At 39.8% G+C, this 24925-nt stretch overlaps 1 protein-coding gene across 1 annotated transcript in view; it reads right to left on the reverse strand.

Moving 5' to 3' along the window:
* Window positions 1–1184: 1184 nt before the first annotated feature.
* The window catches only part of LOC117982670 (uncharacterized), a 69390-nt gene continuing 45649 nt past the window's right edge, over window positions 1185–24925 (reverse strand). The window contains exons 23-43 of the mRNA XM_034969042.2: window positions 24419–24627; window positions 23867–24012; window positions 23238–23347; window positions 22511–22644; window positions 21794–21979; window positions 21324–21472; window positions 20504–20640; window positions 19969–20095; window positions 18874–19022; window positions 17893–18034; window positions 16875–17108; window positions 15333–15598; window positions 14546–14682; window positions 14278–14361; window positions 13721–13911; window positions 13181–13390; window positions 12197–12322; window positions 11740–11828; window positions 10479–10649; window positions 8452–8538; window positions 1185–7205 (exon numbers count right to left, since the gene is read on the reverse strand). Of these exons, the coding sequence (XP_034824933.1) occupies window positions 7075–7205; window positions 8452–8538; window positions 10479–10649; window positions 11740–11828; window positions 12197–12322; window positions 13181–13390; window positions 13721–13911; window positions 14278–14361; window positions 14546–14682; window positions 15333–15598; window positions 16875–17108; window positions 17893–18034; window positions 18874–19022; window positions 19969–20095; window positions 20504–20640; window positions 21324–21472; window positions 21794–21979; window positions 22511–22644; window positions 23238–23347; window positions 23867–24012; window positions 24419–24627 (3215 nt within the window). The 3' untranslated portion in view covers window positions 1185–7074. The remainder of the gene's footprint in view (window positions 7206–8451; window positions 8539–10478; window positions 10650–11739; window positions 11829–12196; window positions 12323–13180; window positions 13391–13720; window positions 13912–14277; window positions 14362–14545; window positions 14683–15332; window positions 15599–16874; window positions 17109–17892; window positions 18035–18873; window positions 19023–19968; window positions 20096–20503; window positions 20641–21323; window positions 21473–21793; window positions 21980–22510; window positions 22645–23237; window positions 23348–23866; window positions 24013–24418; window positions 24628–24925) is intronic.

Here is a 24925-nt window from a genome sequence, read left to right on the forward strand (position 1 = left end):
TGAAAATTCGAACCCTGAATGTTCTACCTCATCACCTCGCTATAAATACTGCGAATGGGCCCTGCTCTATAATAATTAGGTACACGATCTATCCGTGACCTATCAAAAAGCTACTTTAACGTGCTATCCTTTTAAGCAGGGAGCGTTATGAAAGGGATAGCAATCACAAACCATATTATAAATGCGAAAGTGTGTTGGTTTGTCCTTCAATCACGTCGCAACGGAGCTATGGATCGACGTGATTTTTTGCATGGGTATGTTTAGGATGGAGACTGGAGTGGCATAGGTTAGGTACTTTTATATCTCGGGAAATCAAAGGGTTCCTACGGATTTTTAATAACCTAAATCCACGCGTACGAAGTCACGGGCATCAGCTAGTAAACTATAATTAATAATAGCAATATATAATATTGTTGTATCTAAATATATAAAAGGAAAAGGTGACTGACTGACAGATCTATCAACGCACAGCTCAAACTACTGGACAGATCGAGCTGAAATTTGGCATGCAGATAGCTATTATGACGTAGGCATCCGCTAAGAAAGGATTTTTGAAAATTCAACCCCTAAAGGGGTGAAACAGGGGTTTGAAATTTGTGTAGTCCACGCGGACGAAGTCGCGAGCATTAACTAGTTGTATAAAGAGGCAAAGTTTATTTTGTTTGTAGGGGGTAATCTCTGGAACTACTGCTGAACCGATTTTGAAAATTCTTTGACCAGAAGAAAGCTACATTACCTTATTCCTGAGTAAAATAAGCTATAAGTATTTTATTTAAAAAAAAATTAGAGATCCCAACGAAAATTAAATAAATAAGTTAGCTTATGGAAAGTTTTAAATAAAACAGATTCATATGATGAAACAAATTATATTTTCCAAATATCTACTTAAATTCATTACTACAATTTGGCTACGAATAGACATTTATTATTGTCAATGATTAAATGATATAATTAATTTAATGTGTGACTACACATCTTTAATGTTATGTGATTTAATTAACACATTTTACGAAATCATATTAACTGGTACATGCTAATTATATAGGTAGGTAGTTTTTATAAAATTTTGCGCACCAAATAAAATTCTTCTAGTCAAATGGTCTAAATAATAATTTACAACATGTATGGATTGCGAATTTTATGTAAAATAAGGTGACGGAGAAATAAAAGTAAAATAACCAAAATAAATTAATAAGTAAAAATTTTATTCGAAATAAATAAAAATTAACGATGTAATGTTAACACAATAGTGGAAAATAATTTCAGTATTCACACGTTTTTTACATTTAATTAATTAAAAATAAAATAAAAGCAAACATACAATACTGTTTCTCTGAACTATTCTATAACTAAACTCCTGTTAGGCCCACTTGCACCAAACCGCTAAATGTGTTTTGTTAAATTTGACAAGTTTTTCTGAGGTTTTTGAGAAAAAGACAGAACAATATGTAAAAAATTTGAGTAAACTCAATCTATCAGTCGTCTGTGGAAAAGTAGTTTAGCAATATTTGTTAACTGTTTGACAAATACATTATATCTAACATTATTGCTAAGTAACTTATCGATCATTTATTTCTTGTTAATTTCGGCCACAAGCGGGTTGTCGCAAGCGGACTTAAGATCAGAATTGATGTGCACGCAATTCTTTCAATTGGCTGGCAAACTAAACTATGGACAATTTTTTATCACTTATATTTTGATCAGCACCTCTAAGGCTAAGGACAGTTAGGACTTTGCTCAGACTTTACTTAGAGTTAAAACGAGATAGATTTATGCTAAAGACATCTTTGTCTCATTTAAACTATGTCTTAAGTCTGAACAAAATCAAATTCGCAAAAAAAAACTTGTCCCTTGCCGTCATGTTGACACCATTGGTTTTTGTGATTGATTAAAAACTTAGGGTTTATTCTTGTGTGAACTGCAATGGTGCCAACATGACGACAACGGACAAGTTATGGACCGGATACTTGAGACGGCACGCATTGTGAGGTTTCCATCACGTTTTCGCAAATGTACAATAAATTCAGCCAATTGCAACAAATGCGGTTATGACAATTCTGGGTTAAATAGGTTAAAGAATTCACTAAATCAACCTTTAAAGCATCTTTAACATCGATTCGTTTTTTTAGAAATATTAAAAAAAAAAATCGGTCTAGGTGCATGTTACTGCAATTCACAAGTAATTAGTGCAATACTGAAACTGGCCAGTTAATGCTTTAGAGAAGACTAGTCTTGCAAAACTGTTGTCACAACTAGTATTTCGGCGCCAAATCAAAATATTAAATAAAAATCTATTCGTGAATGAAATGAAATAAAATAAGGAGCTGACGACGAAAACGGTGTAATAATACAAAAAATAATAATACGAGGAGTAAAAACTCGATGAAAGCTGTTGAAACTTTGGACTCAATTTTAGAACAGTTTCACGCCATTTTAGTATTCAATGATCAAAATCATAATCTTTGGACTCAATTATTTCAGCATTGTTTCAGGCTGTTTTGTTTGAAAGTAGTTCAGATTGGTATTCAGAGAGCCAAAAACGTCCAGATTAAAAAAGTATTTTTATCAAAAGTGTTAACTACACAGTTTTGTTAGCCAGCTCCTCAAATAATCGAACGGCAATAATTAAATAGTCATGATTTTTATTAATACACTTTTAAAAAAGAGCTATAAAGTTTATTTCAGAACAAAAGTAATATAAAATTTTGGATGTAACATAATAAGACTTATAGCTGACTATTATTTTGTATTTATAATTTGATAACAGCATCGACTGTCATATTATACTATCATACAATATATTAGAATTAAATGGGAAAGTTTTAACTTTACCTTAAACATTTGACTAACAGTAACACACAGTTTAATTTCATATATTTTGATTTTGTTCTTACAACAAAAACAAAAACTTTCTTAAAACTATTACCTACTAAAATTAACAAATTACAATGTACCTAAGTATTTAATATAATATAGATAAAATAATAGACGTAAAGTAGTCTATGGATCCGCTGTACGTAACGTATGTATCATAATTGCATAAACCACAATTTATAAGTTATAATAAAATTAATAGTAGTTAAAGTTAACTATTAAACTTAAAACTACTGTGGTCCAGTTGTATAACAGGCAGTTAAAATTAAGTTACGGTTATAGTTAAACTTTGATCGTCTATAAAAATTAATTGCAGAAACTTTAACTAAGCATGGATGTATGAATACTGACTTTTGTAATTTAATGTACTTTTTATTGGTGGTCAAAGTATGACGCTAACTGTAACGAAATTTTAACAAGCTGTTATGCAAATGGTCCTAAAAAAGCCTTAATTTCACTCTCCAGGTGATAGTTTGTAGAACATTTTCTAGTCATGTACTGAAAGTAACTAAAAGTTTAACCGCTCAGTATAGCCGGTTCCGCAGATGAATTACTACAAGTACAAGGCTCTCTTGGCACTTCAATGACATTGACAGGGGGGCGTAGTTGTAGAACAAAGGATGCCAGCAAATAAAACCTCCTTAATTTTACGGAATTTATTGAAAATATCGAAAAGTAAAATTTCGGAATTTATTGATAAGTCGAAAATTGAAGTTTTATCTAATTTTAGCTGAATGAGAATTTGGTAAATGTTTCCAAATCGAGAAAGAATAATAAAAACCATTTATAGGCTATGGATGCAGACACATTTATGCTGTATTTATTATCAGGATATATCGTGATGTATATATGGAATGGCTCTAAAATTAAAAACCCCAGTGAATTTCAGATTTTATACTTAGCAACACCGCATATAAGGGGACAGCATGATACTTCACAAGATGGCGGCGTTAGTTCCGATTTTGGCCACGCGCCAAAAGAGCTTTGTCGCACTGTACCTCTATGGCCGGTTCGCTTATGCGCCACCTGTCGGGATAAATTGGCAGTGTGGATCCGTATTAGAGCTAAAATGACTATCACCTGAAGAGACATCTACGTAAATAATTCATGTAGGAACTTTCAAAACGCCATTTTGACACACGTCATGTTTGTAAATACAGTGGCATGCATTTCACAGAAGACTATTTTCACTTATTACTAAGCCTCCCCGTCCTCCGTGTCCGTCCGTCCGTCTTTCAGCGGGCTCTATTTGATGTACCGTAATACTTGAAATTTTCAGTGGATTCTTTTTCTATTGCAGCTATACCAGCAAATAATAAAAAAAAACAAAATGGCCGTCACCGGCCAAGTGTAAGTCTGACTCGCACTTGACCGGTTTTTTGTAAATTAAAATGTACGTATTAAGTACTAGATGATGCCCGCGACTTCGTCCGCGTGGATTTAGGTTTTTGAAAATCCCGTGGGTAGTCTTTAATTTTCCGGGACAAAAAGTAGCCTATGTTCCTAGCCTCCGGGATGCAAGCTATCTCTGTACCAAATTTCATCAAAATCGGTTGAACGAGCCGTGAAAAGCTAGCAGACAGACAGACAGACACACTTTCGCATTTATAATATTAGTATGGATAGTAGGCGACAGGTCGAGATAGCAATCGGGGTATGAGAGGGGGAGACGCCCCGCACACCCGCACGTCACCCGCGCTATCCCGCACCGGATTAGCGCGGGGGCTGTGCGGGCGCCCACCCAGATTGCCATGTTGACCTGTCGCGTACTTTACATTTTGTATTTTACATTGTTTTTGATGCTACTGTCCTCATATTTGCATGCCACTGTATACAAAACCCACACAGCAAAACAATCACAGTTAAATCATAACTCACTCTATTACATTATACTTATGGCCCATTCTCGTTTAGCCGTTCTTGTTCACATTCCATACAGTCATTACAGTAATAAATATAATAAGAATTACAATTGAAAACTTTCAGTTGATTAAAAGATTCAAATAATGAAGATTCTCGAATTAATTACATTTTCGTGTACTATTTGCAGAATAAAATTGATGCCTTCTTGAATTTTTTTTTTCGAATAAGAAACATTTTATTCACGTTTCTACGTGAATCTTTTTCCTCGTAATTATTTATAACCAATAAAAATGTTATTACATTAAATGATCTCTGTGAATTTACGACGAATACCGGTTAAGTTTAAAAAAAAGAGATTAAAATTACAATACGGATATCAAGTTTTTTTTTAACAATTTTGATACAGGATACGTAAAAACGGAATGTTATAAAAAAAACGATAAAATCATTAATAGGCTACTTGACAATTTTTTTAAGTTGGTCTTAAATGGTTAATATTTGTCCTATTATATCAAAAAAATTAACACTATATTTTTTTGCGCCCTAAAAACCGTAAAACTTTAATTTAAAAAAATATTTTTCTTAGACAGGTGAAAACACTGTCTCCTGATAACCTGTGATAACCCTGTGGTTATACTGTTGTTTACAAATGCATGACGTCAGAGCACAGATAATCTATCGGCCAAACATGGCCGACAGTGTTTTCACCTGTCTAAGAAAAATATTTTTTTAAATTAAAGTTTTACGGTTTTTAGGGCGCAAAAAATATAGTGTTAATTTTTTTGATATAATAGGACAAATATTAACCATTTAAGACCAACTTAAAAAAATTGTCAAGTAGCCTATTCATTTTGAACCAAAAACAAGTATATTTTTTCTGTGCCTTAGGTAGTTAATTTTTTTTACAAATGTTGAAAAATGATTTCCTTATTTGAATGCTTGGTTTTAGTTATAAAAATTTGACGACTTTGAACAATAATTTAATTTTTTTTTAATCGTATGAAATGTTCTATAGTGGACAATCGTAATTAAAAGTTATTTCGCTACTTACCTATTACGACTACGTGAACTGTTCAAAAGTTATATACGATGGTATTAAATATTGCGATCAAACTAAGAATAGAAAGGACTTTCCGCCATATTGTGACGTCTTAGATAGCATTATAATTTATATTTTAATATTTTAATTCAATATATTTCCAATGGATTTTGGCCCATAATGGCCCTACTATAGTTAAATAATGTAGAAAAAACCTTATGTATAAACAACTTATTATTTTTTCAAGTGACAGTTGGCAGATCGAGGTGTTTGACTTTCCTATGGTTACTTTGATCGCATTGTATAGTCGACCATAAAAATGCTCTTACCATTTTGGTAACTTGCAGTAAATCAAAATTTCACTAAGGCTCAAGACATTTATAAATGTACTAGCGACCCGCCCCGGCTTCGCATGGGTGCAACATAGATACTAATGTGGTGTCATTGAGGTGTCATTGCCTCGGAAACTCTCAAATGACAGATTTTTTTTTCGACCTAATTCACATTATTTCAATTTCTCTAGGGATCTCTAATTTTTTGAGAATTTAACTATAGTTATAAACCTTCCTCTTAAATCACTCAATCTATTGGTGAAAACCGCATTAAAATCCGTTACGTAGTTTAAAAGATCTACGCGTTCATACATACATACATACAGACGCGGGAAGTGACTTTATTTTATATGTAGAGATGTAGTTCTTGTAATCGGGGTATGAGGCGGGGGGAGGCCCCACACACCTGCACGTCACCAGCGCTCTCCGTACCGGATTACCGTTACCGGGGGCTGTACAGGTGTGCGAGGCGGCCCCACCCCGATTGCCACGTCGACCTGTCACGTACTATATGTAGTTTGTGATGTGCAAACAACAATATTATTCGGTGTTAATTTGTTAAAATATAACGAGAATTGTTCAAGATGTCGAGCGAAATCAAGCTGACAGAGCTTTCATCGAAAATGCTGTGTTATTCTTTCGAAATATAACCAAATACATAACCACATTAGTATGTACATTGCACCCGTGTAAAGCCGGGGCGGATCGCTAGTACATAAATAAACGCCTGCCTTAGTGAAATATTAGTATAGTCCGTACAAAATGAGAACTCACTCGCCATTTTAAATCGCTATCATGTCAAAAGTATGATTTTGGTCCTTATTTCAAAGATGAACCGTACTACTGACATGAAAGTTGACAAAGAGTTAAAATGGCGAGTGAGATCTCATTTTGTACGCGTTATAAAGCAATTTTATGGTCGATATTAGGTATTTCGAGCCGGTCAGGTGCCGGTCACCGGTCCGTTTAGTGTGTGTAGACGACCCCGCCCGGGCCGGGCAGGCACGAGCGGCCGTTGAGATAGGTATCAACGGCCCGCGCCGCCTGTCTGCCTTCCGAGATAGCCCAAACTACCAAAGATTGGCCGCGGCGACAATCTGTAAAAAATGAAAAGGGGGTTTGAATATGAATGACTCGCTCCAGCAATGCACGGGGCTGCAATGGCTTGTATAGTACGGTATAATAACATTGTAAATTGAAAAATTAAAAAGAGCAACCGCCGAGTTTCTTGCTGGTTCTTCTCGGTAGGAACGGCATTCCGAACCAGTGGTAAATTAAAACTACCTGACTATTCATAAGCGCTTGTAAAAAGTTTACATGAATAAAAAAACATTCTATTCCATTCTATTCTAATATTTTAGAATATAACTAGCCTATTCCCGCGACTTCATCCGCGTGGACTACACAAATTTCGAACCCCTATTTTACCCCCTTAGGGGTTGAATTTTCAAAAATCCTTTCTTAGCGGATGCCTACGTCATAATAGCTATCTGCATGCCAAATTTCAGCCCGATTCGTCCAGTAGTTTGAGCTGTGCGTTGATAGATCAGTCAGTCACCTTTGCCTTTTATATATTTAGAAGATATAGATTCCCAGATTTTACAAACTAGAATTTACATCTTTTTCATCATCATATACATCATGTATTCTTACTAAGCCTTTATAAACTCGTGGACTTTTATTAAAGGACTGTGAAAATTTTGGCCTACCTAGGAGTCCGCCAAATTTTTCTGTTTTTTCTAAAATGGTGGCCACACATAAAACCTTACTCAATACAAACAAGTGTTGTGTGCGACAAAATATTCCAATGTGTCACGTTTCCGAGATATATATGCTATCAAAGTTATACTGGTACAACAGTTTAGCCACCAGTACAACTTTGATAGCTTTGAAGTGAATTACAAGGAAAAATGCATAATTAACTTTTCGGTACTATCTATATACACACTATATATTGTAATTTTTGAAAAATATTTTAAATAAAAACAAGATAATTATTGTTATATATAATAAAAATAATAAAATTTGAATTGTAAATTAGTATTATATAACTATCTATTATACATACCAATTAATACATACATAATAAGTACCTATGAGCTTTTCATAAAAACAAAAATAAATGTTTTGTTTAATTGTGATAAAAAAAAAAAAAAATTGTATACCAACTTGTTTACTGTAATTATTAGCAATTATATAATGTACTTTAACCTAAAAGCATGTATCTAATTACACATTTAAAATTGTAATGAAATAATATTGTAAATCTATGTTTTTCAGTAATAAAAGGCTTTATTATTAATATTATATTATTTACTATCACTCCTAAGAGTCAAAGCATACCTCCCGCTGCGAACACATTTTCCATCGGAGTTTGGTAAATGTTGTCCTTTGCTGTCTCGATATTGCTCCGCGCGTCCAGGCGCAAGTCTGAAACAAAACAAAAAAACTCGGTTAAGTGTGATTCGGACTATCACACGACGGATTCCGATATACGTTCCGTACCATCACACAAGAATACATCATACTCTTCAATTCAACGTGGCGGCCATTTTAATTTTTTCCTATTTGTTGTTACTATAGCGGCAAACACTCTGTAAAAATTTCAACTCTCTAACGGTTCATGAGATACAGCGTGCTGACGGGCAGACAGACAGACAAACGGTCAGCGGAGACTGAATAATATGGCATATCTTAACGTAGATAACGGGTACGGGTTAATTGTGACATAGTGAGTATATTTTGCCGGACATCTCGTGAAGTTCCAGCGAAAAGAACAAGAAAGAGGGTAGTTCACTACTGCCCATGACAGCTCGAACTACACCTCTCATAGCACCGCAGTACCGTCGTGACCACAACCCTGAACACGTGCAATTGGGTTGAAATATCGACAAATAAAAACATCAAATTAATCGTGGTATGTACCAGTTATCTACATTAAAATATGTCGTTAAACCATGTAGTAAGCTTAAGTCATGTGGTTCCATTGGCACCCTTAGGGTAGGGAACCCTGAAAATATAGTTACAAAGTTGTCCGGCCACGTATCGCTCCGGCCCCAGGAAGCCCATCGCGAGCAGCACCAGCTCGCACTCGTACACGCGCTCCGAGCCGGGGACCTCGTTCATCTCCCACCTGCCGCCGGGGCCGCGCGTCCACTCCACTTCTACCGCGTTCACCCCACGTACGTTGCCTTCGCCTATACACAAAATGTAGTTACCAAGTTGTCCGGCCACGTATCGCTCCGGCCCCAGGAAGCCCATCGCGAGCAGCACCAGCTCGCACTCGTACACGCGCTCCGAGCCGGGGACCTCGTTCATCTCCCACCTGCCGCCGGGGCCGCGCGTCCACTCCACTTCTACCGCGTTCACCCCACGTACGTTGCCTTCGCCTATACACAAAATGTAGTTACCAAGTTGTCCGGCCACGTATCGCTCCGGCCCCAGGAAGCCCATCGCGAGCAGCACCAGCTCGCACTCGTACACGCGCTCCGAGCCGGGGACCTCGTTCATCTCCCACCTGCCGCCGGGGCCGCGCGTCCACTCCACTTCTACCGCGTTCACCCCACGTACGTTGCCTTCGCCTATACACAAAATGTAGTTACCAAGTTGTCCGGCCACGTATCGCTCCGGCCCCAGGAAGCCCATCGCGAGCAGCACCAGCTCGCACTCGTACACGCGCTCCGAGCCGGGGACCTCGTTCATCTCCCACCTGCCGCCGGGGCCGCGCGTCCACTCCACTTCTACCGCGTTCACCCCACGTACGTTGCCTTCGCCTATACACAAAATGTAGTTACCAAGTTGTCCGGCCACGTATCGCTCCGGCCCCAGGAAGCCCATCGCGAGCAGCACCAGCTCGCACTCGTACACGCGCTCCGAGCCGGGGACCTCGTTCATCTCCCACCTGCCGCCGGGGCCGCGCGTCCACTCCACTTCTACCGCGTTCACCCCACGTACGTTGCCTTCGCCTATACACAAAATGTAGTTACCAAGTTGTCCGGCCACGTATCGCTCCGGCCCCAGGAAGCCCATCGCGAGCAGCACCAGCTCGCACTCGTACACGCGCTCCGAGCCGGGGACCTCGTTCATCTCCCACCTGCCGCCGGGGCCGCGCGTCCACTCCACTTCTACCGCGTTCACCCCACGTACGTTGCCTTCGCCTATACACAAAATGTAGTTACCAAGTTGTCCGGCCACGTATCGCTCCGGCCCCAGGAAGCCCATCGCGAGCAGCACCAGCTCGCACTCGTACACGCGCTCCGAGCCGGGGACCTCGTTCATCTCCCACCTGCCGCCGGGGCCGCGCGTCCACTCCACTTCTACCGCGTTCACCCCACGTACGTTGCCTTCGCCTATACACAAAATGTACTTACCAAGTTGTCCGGCCACGTATCGCTCCGGCCCCAGGAAGCCCATCGCGAGCAGCACCAGCTCGCACTCGTACACGCGCTCCGAGCCGGGGACCTCGTTCATCTCCCACCTGCCGCCGGGGCCGCGCGTCCACTCCACTTCTACCGCGTTCACCCCACGTACGTTGCCTTCGCCTATACACAAAATGTAATAATAGTGTTATAAATAATAATGTCACCTGTTAAAATATATGTGTATGTGCATGTGTGTATATCCATATATGTATGTATGTATATACATATATGTGTATATATGTATATGTATTATATGTTCTTTGTTTTTAACATTAAGTTATTATATTATAATATAGTAATAGTATTATTTCTAATTTTGTTTTATGACTAAGTAGGCATGATGTAATGCGCAGACGTACGCATTGAGGGTCAAACCTCTGTGGTTTTTTTACAATGCGTACTACCTATTATATGTAAATTTTCTTGTGTGTTAATAAAAAAAAAAAAAAAAAAAAAAGTTACTTATGCAACTGTTGTATAAAGATGGGTATTAAAACACGAAAGTGGGTTTATCACACGAGGCGAAGCCGAGTGTGATAATAGTATCACTTGAGTGTTTTAATACCTAATTATCAACAGTTGCATACAAGACTTTATCTACACCCATAATAATATGAATCGATCCTGATCAACTATATCTAGCGATAATAGTTATTTCATTATTGCACTATAAATTACTACTACAATAAATAATTGTCTCATTAATACTTAGTTTACTTATTTGTATATACCTACTCAGTAATGGATGATGTTAGGTTAGCAGTAAACAAACTGTTTCAGAATCTTTTATAGAGGATTTTAAGCATGGGTGTAGATAAAGTGATTGAGAGCCTTTGAGATTGAGAGAAAGAAATTAGTGAAAAAAAACCGCTTTTACTGAAATTATTATGTAACAGAGATATAGGGTCAGGTGTGCTAAATAAGAGTGACATAGTTATTAATATAACTATGACACTCTTATTTATTTATAAATAAAGGTAATAAAATATGTCATTACACAGAATTAGACAAACAAGAAGAAAATTCATTATTCCATTGAATAATGCATTCTTTTGTAAAAAGTACTTTAATAATAATCGTTTATATATCTTAGGTTCTTCACGATGGATCGACATTAGTTTGATTTTTTGCTTACACCGGTCAAATCGATTTCAATCAAACATTTTACAAACTGGCGTATCTAAAGATTTTGTACAAATATTAATCTTACCGTCATCTAAGAACTCTTTAGTGAGCGTAGAGAACTTTCTTGGATCATTTCCGAACTTCACTTTCACTTCTTCATGTCCATAGTCCACTCTAATAGACAACAAAATAAATACTTAAAAAACGTAAAGAAAACTGAAACTTTGCAAAACGACAATTTTTAGGTCCATTTTAGCATACACTCGTACGTAAAAACAATTTTTTTTAATATTGTAAGATAGGATTGCGCTTGACGACAATCATGCCTGAGAAACAGAGCAATGATGAGGTCTAGGTTGGAGCGCGCTTGCCTGAAAGATGCCTATTCGCTCTTGCCTTGAAGGTATTCAAGTTATACTTGGCAGGAACATGGATCTTGGAAGGGCATTCCACGCCTTAGTGGTGCGTATCAGAAGAGATATAAAACTAAGAAGAAGGTAGCATGATTCACATACTTCCTTTAATTACAGAGAATAACAAACCTGAACACTCGAGGCCATTGTGGCCAGGGGTTGTCTTGTCCCCTGGTCTTCTTCGGCTCCGGGAGAATCTCGAATGTAGTGATGGACTTTGCGCCTTGCCTGAGTGATGTTGCTATACAGTCACACCTGTTGACAAAAGTTGATGATGATGATGATGAGTTTATTCGGCCAGTAAGCGTTTCAAATTAGAGGAAACGTTTACAGAAGTACAAGCAGTTTCCGTCCTAACCGTTCCTGTACTACACACACACACTCTATAGGTGTGTGTTGCCACATAAATACTTTGGGGAATCTTATTGAGCAGTGTGTCGAATGGCAAAGTATCTTGCTTTCGTGGACTTCGCGAAGGCATCTGACACTGGACTGGTCTGCTTTGTGGTTAAGCCTAAAACGCCGAGGAGTTCCTGTTAAATTAGTTAACATCATCCGTGATTTATATAACGGTAGCGCCTACCTGGTTGTTCACGATGGGGCAGTGAGCTCCCTTATTAAAATAACTGCTGGAGTTAAGCAAGGATGTCTCCTCTGACCACTATTATTTGTTTTACTTATCGATGACGTTATGCATCGTGTCGTGACGTTATGTGTCCGAGATGGATACCATGGAGTAGTAGGCAACTTGAAGACTGACTATGCGGACGACCTGTGGCCCTACCGCGGTTGTTTGACAGCTACAATGTCACGATCGCAATCATCTCTGATTGGTTAATGCTCGCTCACTATTGGCCACAATTCATTGTTGCAAGAAGAATCGCACAAATTCAGCCAATCAGAACAATTGAGATTGTAATAATGATTGATACAGTTTTAGACAATCGCCCTGCTGGTTCTCATATTAGATCGACTCGAATACATTAAGTCCAAGTTCTTATCATTGGCTGTCAACGCCGGGGTGTTCATGCCGTTTCCGGGCACGGGGCTGGCTTGCTTCTTCTGCCAGCCCTCCAGAAGCAGGCTGCGAGTGTACTACAGTCTACAACTCACCCGGTATCCCCGCCGCCAATGACCAGCACGTTCTTGTCCTTGGCAGTCAACGCCGGGGTGTCCTTGCCATGTCCGGGCACGGGGCCGGCCTGCTTCTTCTGCCAGCCCTCCAGGAATTCCATCGCAAAGTGGATGCCGTTCAGCTGGCGGCCTTTTAGAGGTAGGTCGCGAGGCCACGTTGCTCCCATGCACAATATTAAAGCTTTGTATCTGAAAGGAAGAAATATCCTTATTGCGGCAAAAACACTGGGGCCGATTCTCTTGTACACAATCTCTAAACTAAACCAAATTGACAGGTCTAAATCTAGTGCTATCCTTTTCTGCAAGAAACATTATGAAAGAGATAGCATTAGATTTAGACGTGTCATTTTAGTTTAGAGATTGTGCACAACGGAATTAGTCACACTATTTGTCCAAGCCTCAAACTGCGGTACAGTACTACAATTTTTATGAGTCGCATCGGCAAAATATGGCTCTGAAGCGATTGCCAGAAGATTGAGATAGAAGAAACCTAGAAGAGAATTAGAGGGTAAAACTCACTCGTTAGCCAACTCCGCAGCGGATATGTCCTTGCCAACATCCACGCTGCACTTGAAGGAGATTCCCTCAGCAGCCATCAGCTTGATCCTTCGTGCCACTACCTCTTTGCTGAGCTTCATGCTGGGGATGCCGTATTGCAGTAAACCACCCGGACGATCGTTACGCTCGAATACTGTTACTGTATAACCTGCCTGTAGGAGAAATTAAGTAAGTTAGTTTTATAACCACACAATGGGGCCGATTCTCTTGTACACAATCTCTGAACTAAATTAACAGGTCTAAATCTAGTGCTATCCTTTTCCGCAAGCAGAGTTATGAAAGGGATAGCAATAGATTTAGACGTGTCATTTTAGTTTAGAGATTGTGTACAACGGATTTAGCCACATTAGTGGCCAAAGGATTTAGTGACACCAAAGTCATGAGCAAAAACTTAACGCAAACGTTTGCAAAATTTTAAATTGGTAACATATTACCACGTAAACTTAATCGCGTATGGCCAGCATCAGGAACTTTAACAGTCAAACGGTGGGTCAATTTTGAATAATTTCATACATTACCTTATTCAGTTGATGAGCGCAAGCTAATCCAGCGGGCCCAGAGCCAACTACGGCGACAGCTTTGCCGTTACGGTTTTCTGGAATCTGTAAAAAAGGTGAATTCATCATAAGTGCTTCGAGTTTTCCAAATGTTTTTCCAAAGTATTCTTGAACTCGTTAACAGAGCATAACTACACCCTTGGGCAATTTATTCCATATGTGAACTATAGGTCAAAAAGTGTTTTAATTAAAGAAATGCTAGAATTCCATGGAGTTTAGTCAAACTCACCTCGGGCTGTATCCAGCCGCTCTCGAAGGCGTGGTCGATGATGGCACACTCGATGTTCTTGATGGTGACGGGCGGCTCCGAGATGCCCAACACGCAGGCCCCTTCGCACGGCGCGGGGCATACGCGACCCGTGAACTCTGATTAAAGAAATACGATTATTTAGCAATTTTGAATTTTTTGAAAATGTTGTTCCGATGACCGAAGCAAGTACAAAGATTTGCTATAAAAGGATCATTAATCAGAAACGTAACCTGTAGCACCACAGAAGACTTCTACCTTTACTGCCACCACATGCATAGCAAATGCTGAGTTGCTAGTTACTACCACCATATGCGCAACAAACGCTGCGTGGAGTTCATTTTGGGACCAGACATCATACATTTCCTTGTAACCTCTATATGCAAAAATCTAAATATATTAAAGGAAAATACTGACTGACTCACTGACTGACTGATCTATCAACGCACAGCTTAAACTACTAGACGGATCGGGCTGAAATTTGGCATGCAGATAGCTATTATGACGTAGGCATCCCCTAAGAAAGGATTTTTGAAAATTCAACCCCTAAGGGGGTGAAATAGGGGTTTGAAATTTGTGTAGTCCACGCGGACGAAGTCGCGAACATAAGCTAGTTGTAAATAAAATTCAAATGCACAATTTTTATTTCTTCTTTTTTTCTTACGGAATCCCCTTCGCTCTTGTAAGGCGCCTTTAAAAATCCGTCGTCGCCAGCACCTTGGAAATTGCCAAAACTCCTCATCCCTTATTATGAAACAATCCAACTCACCCGGGAAGTTGTTAGTCTGCAGCAGCTGCGCCAGCGCCTGCTTCCAGTCGGCGCGGTAGATGAGATCGTTCCACTTGGGGATGATGTTGCCCAGCGGACAGCCGTGACCAGACTGACAGAACGGCACCCCGCATTCCATACAACGAGCCGCTTGTACTCTCAACCCGCGGCGAACTTGGGCAAAGTTGTATATCTCGTCCCAGTCCCGTAAGCGCTTCTCAGCAGGTCTGTACAAGGATGTCTCGCGCGGGTACTTGATGAAGCCTCTGCAAAGACAACGACCATTGTACTAGCATATAACTGACTGTAAGATACAATAAAGCCATGCATGTGGCACCGATTCCGTTGTCTTTCTCTAAACTAAATTTAGAGTATCTGCATCTTTAAAAATGCTAAAAAGGGACAGAACTTTACATTTAAAGACTCTAAATTTTAGTGCACGCTACAAATTTAAACAGTAGGCTCGCGACTGTGCACTAAAATTACGGGTTTTAATATCTAAAAATTAAATTTAAAACTGTCAACTGCGTCTGTCCTTTTCATATTACATTAGTAAGAAGAGGATGCGAATACTCTAAAATTAGGTTGTGCTCAGAATCAGTACCATTATGTACTTAACTCTTGAAAACCATAAAAGAGCGGAAGTTGGAGTACGGCCACATTATGAGGAATAGGAAATACGACCTCCTTCAGCTCATTACTTAGGGGAAAATAGCCGGCAGAAAACCACCTGGCCGAAGAAGAACAGTGTGGCTAAAGAATTTATGCCAATGGTACGGGAAGAGTACCCGATCTCAATTTCAATTTCAATTTCAATTTTCATTTATTGCATTTCCATAACTCATTACATCATATTAAGCATGTACAAAGTATTATGGATACCCAGTTTGGGTGTCGCAATTTGGTCCTTAGACCTTGGTAGGGAGACCGATATTATTATTTATTTTTATGTTCGTCGTTTAGGAAATCATTTACGGCATAGTAGCCCTTTTCTAATAAAAAGTTTTTTAATATTTTGTTGAATTTATTTTCATTGTTTATGTTCTCTCATTGTCTCTTTTCCGCGCAGCAGTGTCCAAGGTGCAGATAGCCCTAATGATTGCCAACTTCCGATAGGAGACGGCATTTCAAGAAGATTATGTACTCAGGCTCTCGAACTTAAACGATGCCGTGTGGAAACCGGCAAGGGGTGTAAGGGGTGCGCGACCGAAGTTCCGTGGCTGATTTTAATAGAGAAATAACGTTGGCTATAACGCAACGTAATTTCGGTTTGGTGTGTCATCAGTAATTTATAATACATTGCAGGCATAGGCACGCCGAACTTCGGTCACGTATTTTCGGTATAGTGTGTTTAAACACTTAATAAAACAGACCTCTTCCTTTCTAGTTAGCCCGCTTCCATGTTAGACTGGAGACACACCACCAGGTGAAATCTCACTTAAAGGCTAACTTGTAATCGAATAAAAAAAATTAAGAGATAGTACCACGATGAAGAAAATATAAATGAAGTAAAACGACTGATGGGTTTTCTATATAACTAACCTGGTTTTATCCAGAATCTTCTCCAAATTCTTCTTATCCAGCTCCACATTCCTCACAGCCTCCTCAATGTCCACGACTCCGTTCTCCTCCGCCTTGCCGTTCACCTCAGCTTTGGGCGCAGCTTTTTTGATAGCCATCTGCTTAAGCGCGCGCTGGTATTCATACGGGAACACTTTGACGAACATTTTGGCTGGTTCAGGCCAGGTTTCCAGAAGACTCTTGGCGATTATAGAGCTGTAAAATAAATTCGTTATATTGGAACTGTAAGATAAAATTTTCCAGTATTATGATAAAAACGCTTGGTACCTCTAAATAAGCATTTGCTATCTTGATAAAAACTAAAAGGATGAAGGATGGAAAGGATGAAACGCTGTATATTGTTGGCAAACCGAAAGGGACTGTCGTAAGATTTTTTTAGTATTATAACAAACGCGTCGCAGTACCTCAGAATACGCGTCTTATACCTTGACTAGCTTATGCTCGCGACTTCGTCCGCGTGGACTACACAAATTTCAAAACCCTATTTCACCCCCTTAGGAGTTGAATTTTCAAAAATCCTTTCTTAGCGGATGCCTACGTCATGCATGCCAAATTTCAGCTATCTGCATGCCAAATTTCAGCCCGATCCGTCCAGTAGTTTGAGCTGTGCGTTGATAGATCAGTCAGTCAGTCAGTCAGTCAGTCAGTCAGTCAGTCAGTCAGTCAGTCAGTCAGTCACCTTTTCCTTTTATATATTTAGATAAAAACAAAAAGGATGAAGGATACACAGTGGTTTTTACGCGGTACTGTATTGACGAACCAAATCGGACTGCTCTAAGATAATACAATATTATGTAATCTTCACAAATGCTCTGAAGTTATATTTATTATTCGTCAATAGAAAAAAGAACTAGCCAGTTATTGAGTGCAGTTGAAACCACGGGTTGAAAAATAATGGCGAGACTATCAATCTGAGAAAATCATAGCCGACTTCGGTACTGCTACGGTGCGTGGTCAATGGTCATATCATATCACTTACCCGGTATACTCGACGAATTCTTCAAGTAGCTTCTGTACCTCTTCCAAGTCTTGCTGTTTCTCCAGCGGCAGCAGCTCCACCATCTCCGGGTTGCACTTACTCTTGAACGAGCCGTCGATGTCGTACACGTACGCAATACCACCTATTGGGATAAGGAAAACGATTCAAAAAAATTGGAAGACAACCATATAAAATGTTCTGAAAAAGGGTTGCATATTCCTATCTTATCTCCTCAGACCTCACATTAATATACTATTCAATACCTAAATATAAAAAAGGAAAAGCTGGCTGACTGACTGATATATCAACGCACAGCTCAAACTACAGGACGGATCGGGCTGTAATGTGGGATGCAGATAGCTATTATGACTGTCCTGTCTTAACGGATCGCTACCCGTTAAGACAGGATGTTTGAAAATTCAACCCCTAAGGGAGTGAAATAGGGGGTTTGAAAGTGTAATCCACGCGGACGAAGTCACGAGTTTAAGCTAGTTGGTTATAATTTTATCTTCTTTAGCTGCTGATAGGCGGCCGCGCCCTTTTCCGATACTGACACCGACCCATCATAATTGAATTTGCAAAATTGTCTATTGAACTTCGTGTTTTATAGGTAGGTATAATGCTCCAAAAATTTATCTGCAGCTTATGACTATTTCATCATCATCATCAACCAATAGATGTCCACTGCTGGACATAGGTCTCTTGTAGGGACTTCCACACGGCACGGTCTTGCGCCGCCTGGATCCAGCGGCTCCCTGCGATTCGTCTGATGTCGTCCGTCCACCAAGTGGGGGGTCTTCCAACGCTGCGTCTTCCGGTGCGAGGTCGCCATTCCAGCACCTTGGGACCCCAACGTCTATCGGTTGTACGAACTATGTGCCCTGCCCATTGACAGCTTCAGCTTCTGACTATTTATTAGATAAAAATTATAATACTGAGCATTTCCAAAAAAAAATGTTATTCTGTGTTTTAAATACATACCACTCATTCCAGCTGCGAAGTTCCTTCCAACGAGGCCAAGTATGAGCACAGTGCCGGCTGTCATATATTCGCACGCGTGGTCGCCCGCACCTTCCGCAACCGCCACGCACCCAGAGTTGCGCACGCAGAACCGCTCCGACGCTATACCCCTGGAATAACAGAAAGATTATTATACTCGCTTATAACGGCACCGCTATCCTAGGAAACCAGAGCTTTAGTATTTAAACGCACCTCAAAAATCACACTTTGTGCGGAATCGGCTGATGAACGCTTTACCGTAACAATAGAAAGGTCTTTACTCCGGGCTATTGTTATGCCCGGGGACCCAGCTGGTCAAATACAAATACAAATACAAATACAAATTATTTATTTGCTGATTGTAGGTACATTTATAAGTTGTCAATTACAATTTTTGTTTCGAGCTACAATCTACCATACTATGGTGTGCAAATTTGAATAGGTACACAAATAGAATTATTAATAGGAATCCTTACTACAACAATAGGCAACACAACAATTATTTATTAATACAATAGCTCAAATATCTCATTATTAACATATTATTCATTATAATTAATCAATTATTATTATTATTTTGCATTTAAAAAAAAAAAAAAAAGTTTAATATTAAGTAAGTCATAAAATTATTATAATCTAATTAATGGCAAAAGGGCAGTTTCAAGTATTTCTATTATGTCCGAATAAGTACATACTAAAAAACCGGTCCGATCGTTATATAACAGTGCTAGCGGATTATAATATGGGTGGATTATAATTTCGCATTTACAATATGGGTAGTGATAAAGAGAGACACAGTAGCCCGACGCCTTTGACTTCATGGTAAATAACGACAACGATGACCTGTCAACATATGGCCCTAACTACCCATAGGCCACTTCGGCTCGCTCCTTCGTCCCGCACTTACCGCACGATTGCTCTATCTAGATGGCTTCGTCGTACCTCTGTATGTAATGTATTATATCCTTACTCTGTGAAATTTATAAAAGTTCCGCAGAGAAAACTTCGTCAGGATAAATTTCGAAGGATGACTACCAAAAACCTAGATAGAGGATATCTTATTTATAAGACACTAACCTGAAGTATGCTCTACCGGAAGTTGCGCCGTAGAGACACACGTTGCCCACAATCACATTGACGTGGGACTCAAACGTGGACGTCTTTGGCGGGTAAATGATCACTTTACCGCCCGACAGACCCTTGCCTGAAATGTTAATAAATAAAAGTATGATAGTGTTTCTTTATCGTTATATGAATTAGCTAGACAAATGATTCTTTTTCGATTCTTTAATTACTGATCTCTTGTATTACTAATTTCTAAGGTTATCGCCCATGTCATGGAGAAATAAAACGTAACGCGTTTAAAGTGAATTTTGCGGTGTCACTTGTCAATGTCAAAGTCTTGCCAGTTTAAGTGTCATTGAGAAAAATTCGGGGGATTCAAACTAAAAGCGAAATATCTGGTCCCTTTTAACGGGTCGATTCATTTCTTTTAGTCGATTCATGAAAGCCATAAAAGTTTTCGAGACACAAAATACTACTAAATAAATATAATTTTTTTTTTTTTGTTACTTGTTGTTGTTACTAAATACTCAAGGATGGATAAACTCACCGACATAATCATTAGCGTCACCCTCCAGCGTGACAGTGATGCCCTTGGACAGGAACGCGCAGAAACTCTGTCCCGCTGATCCCGTCAGCGAGATATTCACCGTTTTACCGTCAGGCAGACCGTCGTCACCGAATTTCCTGGGAAATAACATCTGATTTAGTATCGTAATTTTTGATGTAAAATGAACGCCTGAACGCTTGACGCGTGATTGATGCAATTTTATATTTTTGCTTGACGCGACGTTCGGGCAGTGTTCGATGTATGAGAAAAGTGCCGTTTGCTTGATCAAGCCGCTCGACGGGCAGGTCAAGCGTGTATTAAGCATAAAAATCTACGTGCTTGACCGTCTCGGAACTTCTTTAGGATGTGGATCAGGATTAAGAAAGTCATTAGATTTTTCTGTCAATGAGTTCTCAATGTTCTGGCAATGAGAGCCCGGGCTCGGGCCAATGAGGCCCGAGCTCCTTAGTCGTGTCGGATTGCCGTCCCATCGAGCTATGAGAGTGAGGTAACAGAGAGTGGCCGAAATTTGGCTAGAACAATTTATATTTCATAGCGTTGAACTTGAAAGAGGTGATAGCCTAGTGGTTAAGTCGGGGGTACGATCCCGGGCTAACTTTAAGGGTGAAGGAAAACATCGTGACTCGTGAGCAAAACCTGCATGCCTGTTTTACATGTTCTCAAAAGTGTGTGAAGTCTGCCAATTCGCATTGCGCCAGCGTGACAGACTATGGCCTAAACCATTCTCACTCTGAGAAGAGACCCGGCTCAGTAGTGGGCCGGTAATGGATTGATCATGATGAGAATTAATTAAACTTACATAGCAATATGGTAAGATAATGTAGAAGTAAACGCGCGATCTTCGTTGGTGATTTTCATGGTGATGTCAATATGTTTATCCGCGCCTTCCAATATGCCGTTGCACTGCTGGATTAACTGATTGTCCAGTCGCTTTTCCAGCTGGAAGTCCTGTAATAAGAATTTTAGGTTAATTGTTGCATGTAGATAGATACACTCAGGAACTATGAGATAGATGGTATGGCAACCTTAAAAGAGATTTTTAAGTTTATGTTCAGAGATAAATCTGACTGAAATTTACCAAGAAAATTCTCAACAGCGTTTTTTTTGCAGATAAGAGAGAGAGGGACAAAATAAGTACACGCTTGACCACGCTTGACTTGGATCCTCCAACTATATCAGTTTTTCAGCAAATCTGTACGTTCCATCCGCTCTTGGAACGTAAGTTAAAAAAAACTACATAATTATATTACCAGCATAAGCGATACTAACCTGCGACTTGGATCCTCCGACGATGTTAACCCCGGGTCGCATATGCAGAGCGTTCTTCAGTATGAGCGCAAGGTTGAGGAGACGGGCTTTGGGGTTATCGTTGCGTTCCCGAACTTTCAGTAAGTCAGTGCGTCCCACAAGCTCTTGGAATGTTCGCACGCCCACCTCCGACATATGCGTGCGCACCTACGAAAAAAAAATTGTAATAGTAGATTGTCTGTATATATACAATTCAAAGTCCTGAGTGACTGGTTGACTGACTTTTATATAAACGCACAGCCTAAATCGCTGGTCCTAGAGATATGAAATTTGGAGAGTGTGTTCTTTGTAAAGAGTAGGTATCCATTAAGAAAGGATCTTTCGAAATTCCACCCCCAAGTGGGTTAAATGGGGGTTAGAGTTTTATGTAGTCCGCGCGGACGAAGTCGCGAATATAAGCTAATTATTCAACATAGGGGTAATGTCTTACGTTACGGACGCCGGGACAACCCTCAAACGTAACAAGGGAGTTTAGAGTAACCCCCGAGTGTAGCAAGGGTGTTGCATCGAATCCTGACTGAAGTACGGGGTTTAGAGGCAAAATTGAGAAAAATACTGCTAGACGTAATCAAGATGACAGGTTACACTCTTTAATGGCTTTAAAAATAATACAGCAAGATGTTGATAGTTAGCTCTGAACAAAATCGCAAGACGAGGAGTAAAGCATAAGCCACTCACCTCTTCGGCTAACATGAACAGATAGTTGATGACGTGTTCCGGCTTGCCGGCAAACTTTTTGCGCAACACGGGGTCCTGAGTGGCGATACCCACCGGACACGTGTTCAAGTGGCATTTTCGCATCATGGTGCAGCCTGGTGACGAGATGCTTATTTTAATAAGGAATCCTAAAACTGGCGTTCCACCAGGAATATACAAGAGCGGATGTGTGTAAAGCTCATCAGTAGGATCGCTTCACTGTTACAGATCCGAACTTCACGCGGCCCATTCATACGTCCTTAGTAACTAATGACTACGTAACATTGTAAAGGGCATAGTTAAAATTTAGGATTTTAAATAAATAAATTTTATTATTAAAAAAAAATTGTTATAGATTTTTTTTATCTTAGCCATGTACTCGTCGAAGAAAGTTCAAGCAGCCTAAAAACCCATCATCATCATCGTCATCATCATGGTCAATATCGCAGGCTATGTGTCCTCTCAGATTGAGAAGGGTTTATTGGTCTATAGTCTGCCACATTGGCCAAGTGCGGACTGGATTGGCGGACTTCACCCCTTTGAGAACATTATGGATTAACTCTCAGGCATAAATGGTAGAATAGTATTCCAAAATCCAGGGTTTTCTTCAAAAGAACACTGCAAGGCGAGCTTTAATGAGCGAACTGACGTACCCTCAGATATGACCCATAAGACAAATGATAACAAAGAAGAAACCAAGAGGAGTTACCTAAAGCGATAAGCGGCGCAGTACTGAACCCGAACTCATCAGCACCGAGTAAAGCCGCCACCATCACGTCGAAACCGGTACGGATCTGTCCGTCCGCCTGAACCACCACTCTGTTAACATAAATCGCGGTCTTGATTCACAAGTTTATAAACATGTATCGGTTTGAAAACCGATTGTTAAAAATAGCAACAAAATATTATATAGCCGGTAATTTAGTAACACTTATGACATACACTGACAGAAAGATTACTGTAACTGTAAAACTCTGTTTTCTGTAAATGTATCGAACTGAGTTTGCCTTTTCATATACTTTGTTGAAGAGGAACTAGTTTGACAGTTCAGCAAAACATGAAATCTGTCAGAGTTTACGCGAATTTCTGCTGTGCGAATGTAATTTCAAGAAAATAAGTTATGAGATTCGTCACATACGACGACCTGTCAAACATTCTGAGGGAAGGCTGAGGTGCTCGTAACACAGGTTTTTCTAGTATGGAAGCCAAAGCACTCCATTCAGGTTTCAACAATTATTGTGTCTACCTTTTCTGTACATTAGATTTAAGGAGTTTTTGTACTGTGCAACATTTTCTTGGTCGAATAAATAATTTAATTTAATTCACATGTGCACTCACCTAGACCTCAAGTCGTTCAGCACCAGCACCTGATGTGTCTCAGCGATGCCTAGCTCCCAGGGCAGTCCAGCGCTCTTGATACCAGTCCACGAACTCGCGCCAGTGCCGCCGTCGTGTCCAGAGATCACTATATGCTCGGCCTTGCCCTATCAAACAATAAAACGAAATTAGTTTCCTTCTACATTGGATCAGTTTTTGTGTAGTGGAAAACTTTAGGCAACCTAAATTAAATAATCATGGGATAAGTACAAGCGCCTAGAGCATCGGTGTTTGATGTTTATCACAAACACTGTGACCCTGCCCTCCCCGTACTGAACAATGGGTTGAAGAAATCATGAGAGAGTGGAAATTCTTACAAGATACCTATGTCTACCTAAGGCTGAAACGACGACGGCAAAGAATGCTGGCAAACTGCTGAAATGGGGAAGGTACGATTTCGTAGACTAGACCCCTCTCCTCTCTCTAAATAGACAAAGAACTTCAAGCGAGTCGCAGGAAGCTGCTGGACACAAACGGCTACAGCGATTGATCTAAGAAAATATCAAACCTTACCTTAGCCACTCCAGAAGCGACGACTCCCACGCCAACTTCAGAGACTAGTTTCACGGAGACCCTCGCTCTAGGGTTGGCACACTTCAGATCATAGATTAATTCCGCCAAGTCTTCAATGGAGTAAATGTCGTGGTGAGGTGGAGGCGAGATCAGACCTACGCCAGGTACGGAACAACGGGTCTTGGCAATCTCTTCAGTCACTTTGTATCCTGTCAAAAAAAACAGAGAGTTAGATTTGTACAGAACATATCACAAAACCGGAAAATATATGCTCAAAGCGCCGCCCCGAAAATCACACCTGACATGATACATTTTTAATCGTCTACAAAAGCTTATTAGAAAATATATTTGCTACAAATAAGTAAATTAGATTTCAGCCAGATCAATAGAGAGTTCAAATTACTAGAAGTTCAGGAATGGTTCTTCAAGTTTTAAGAGATCTGTGTCAAGTAAATTAAAAATTAAAAGTTTTAAAGGATCTATAGGCATTTTCTCAATAGCAGAATG

The sequence above is a fragment of the Maniola hyperantus genome, chromosome 5 (genome assembly GCF_902806685.2).
Source record: "Maniola hyperantus chromosome 5, iAphHyp1.2, whole genome shotgun sequence".
Classification (NCBI taxonomy): domain Eukaryota; kingdom Metazoa; phylum Arthropoda; class Insecta; order Lepidoptera; family Nymphalidae; genus Maniola; species Maniola hyperantus.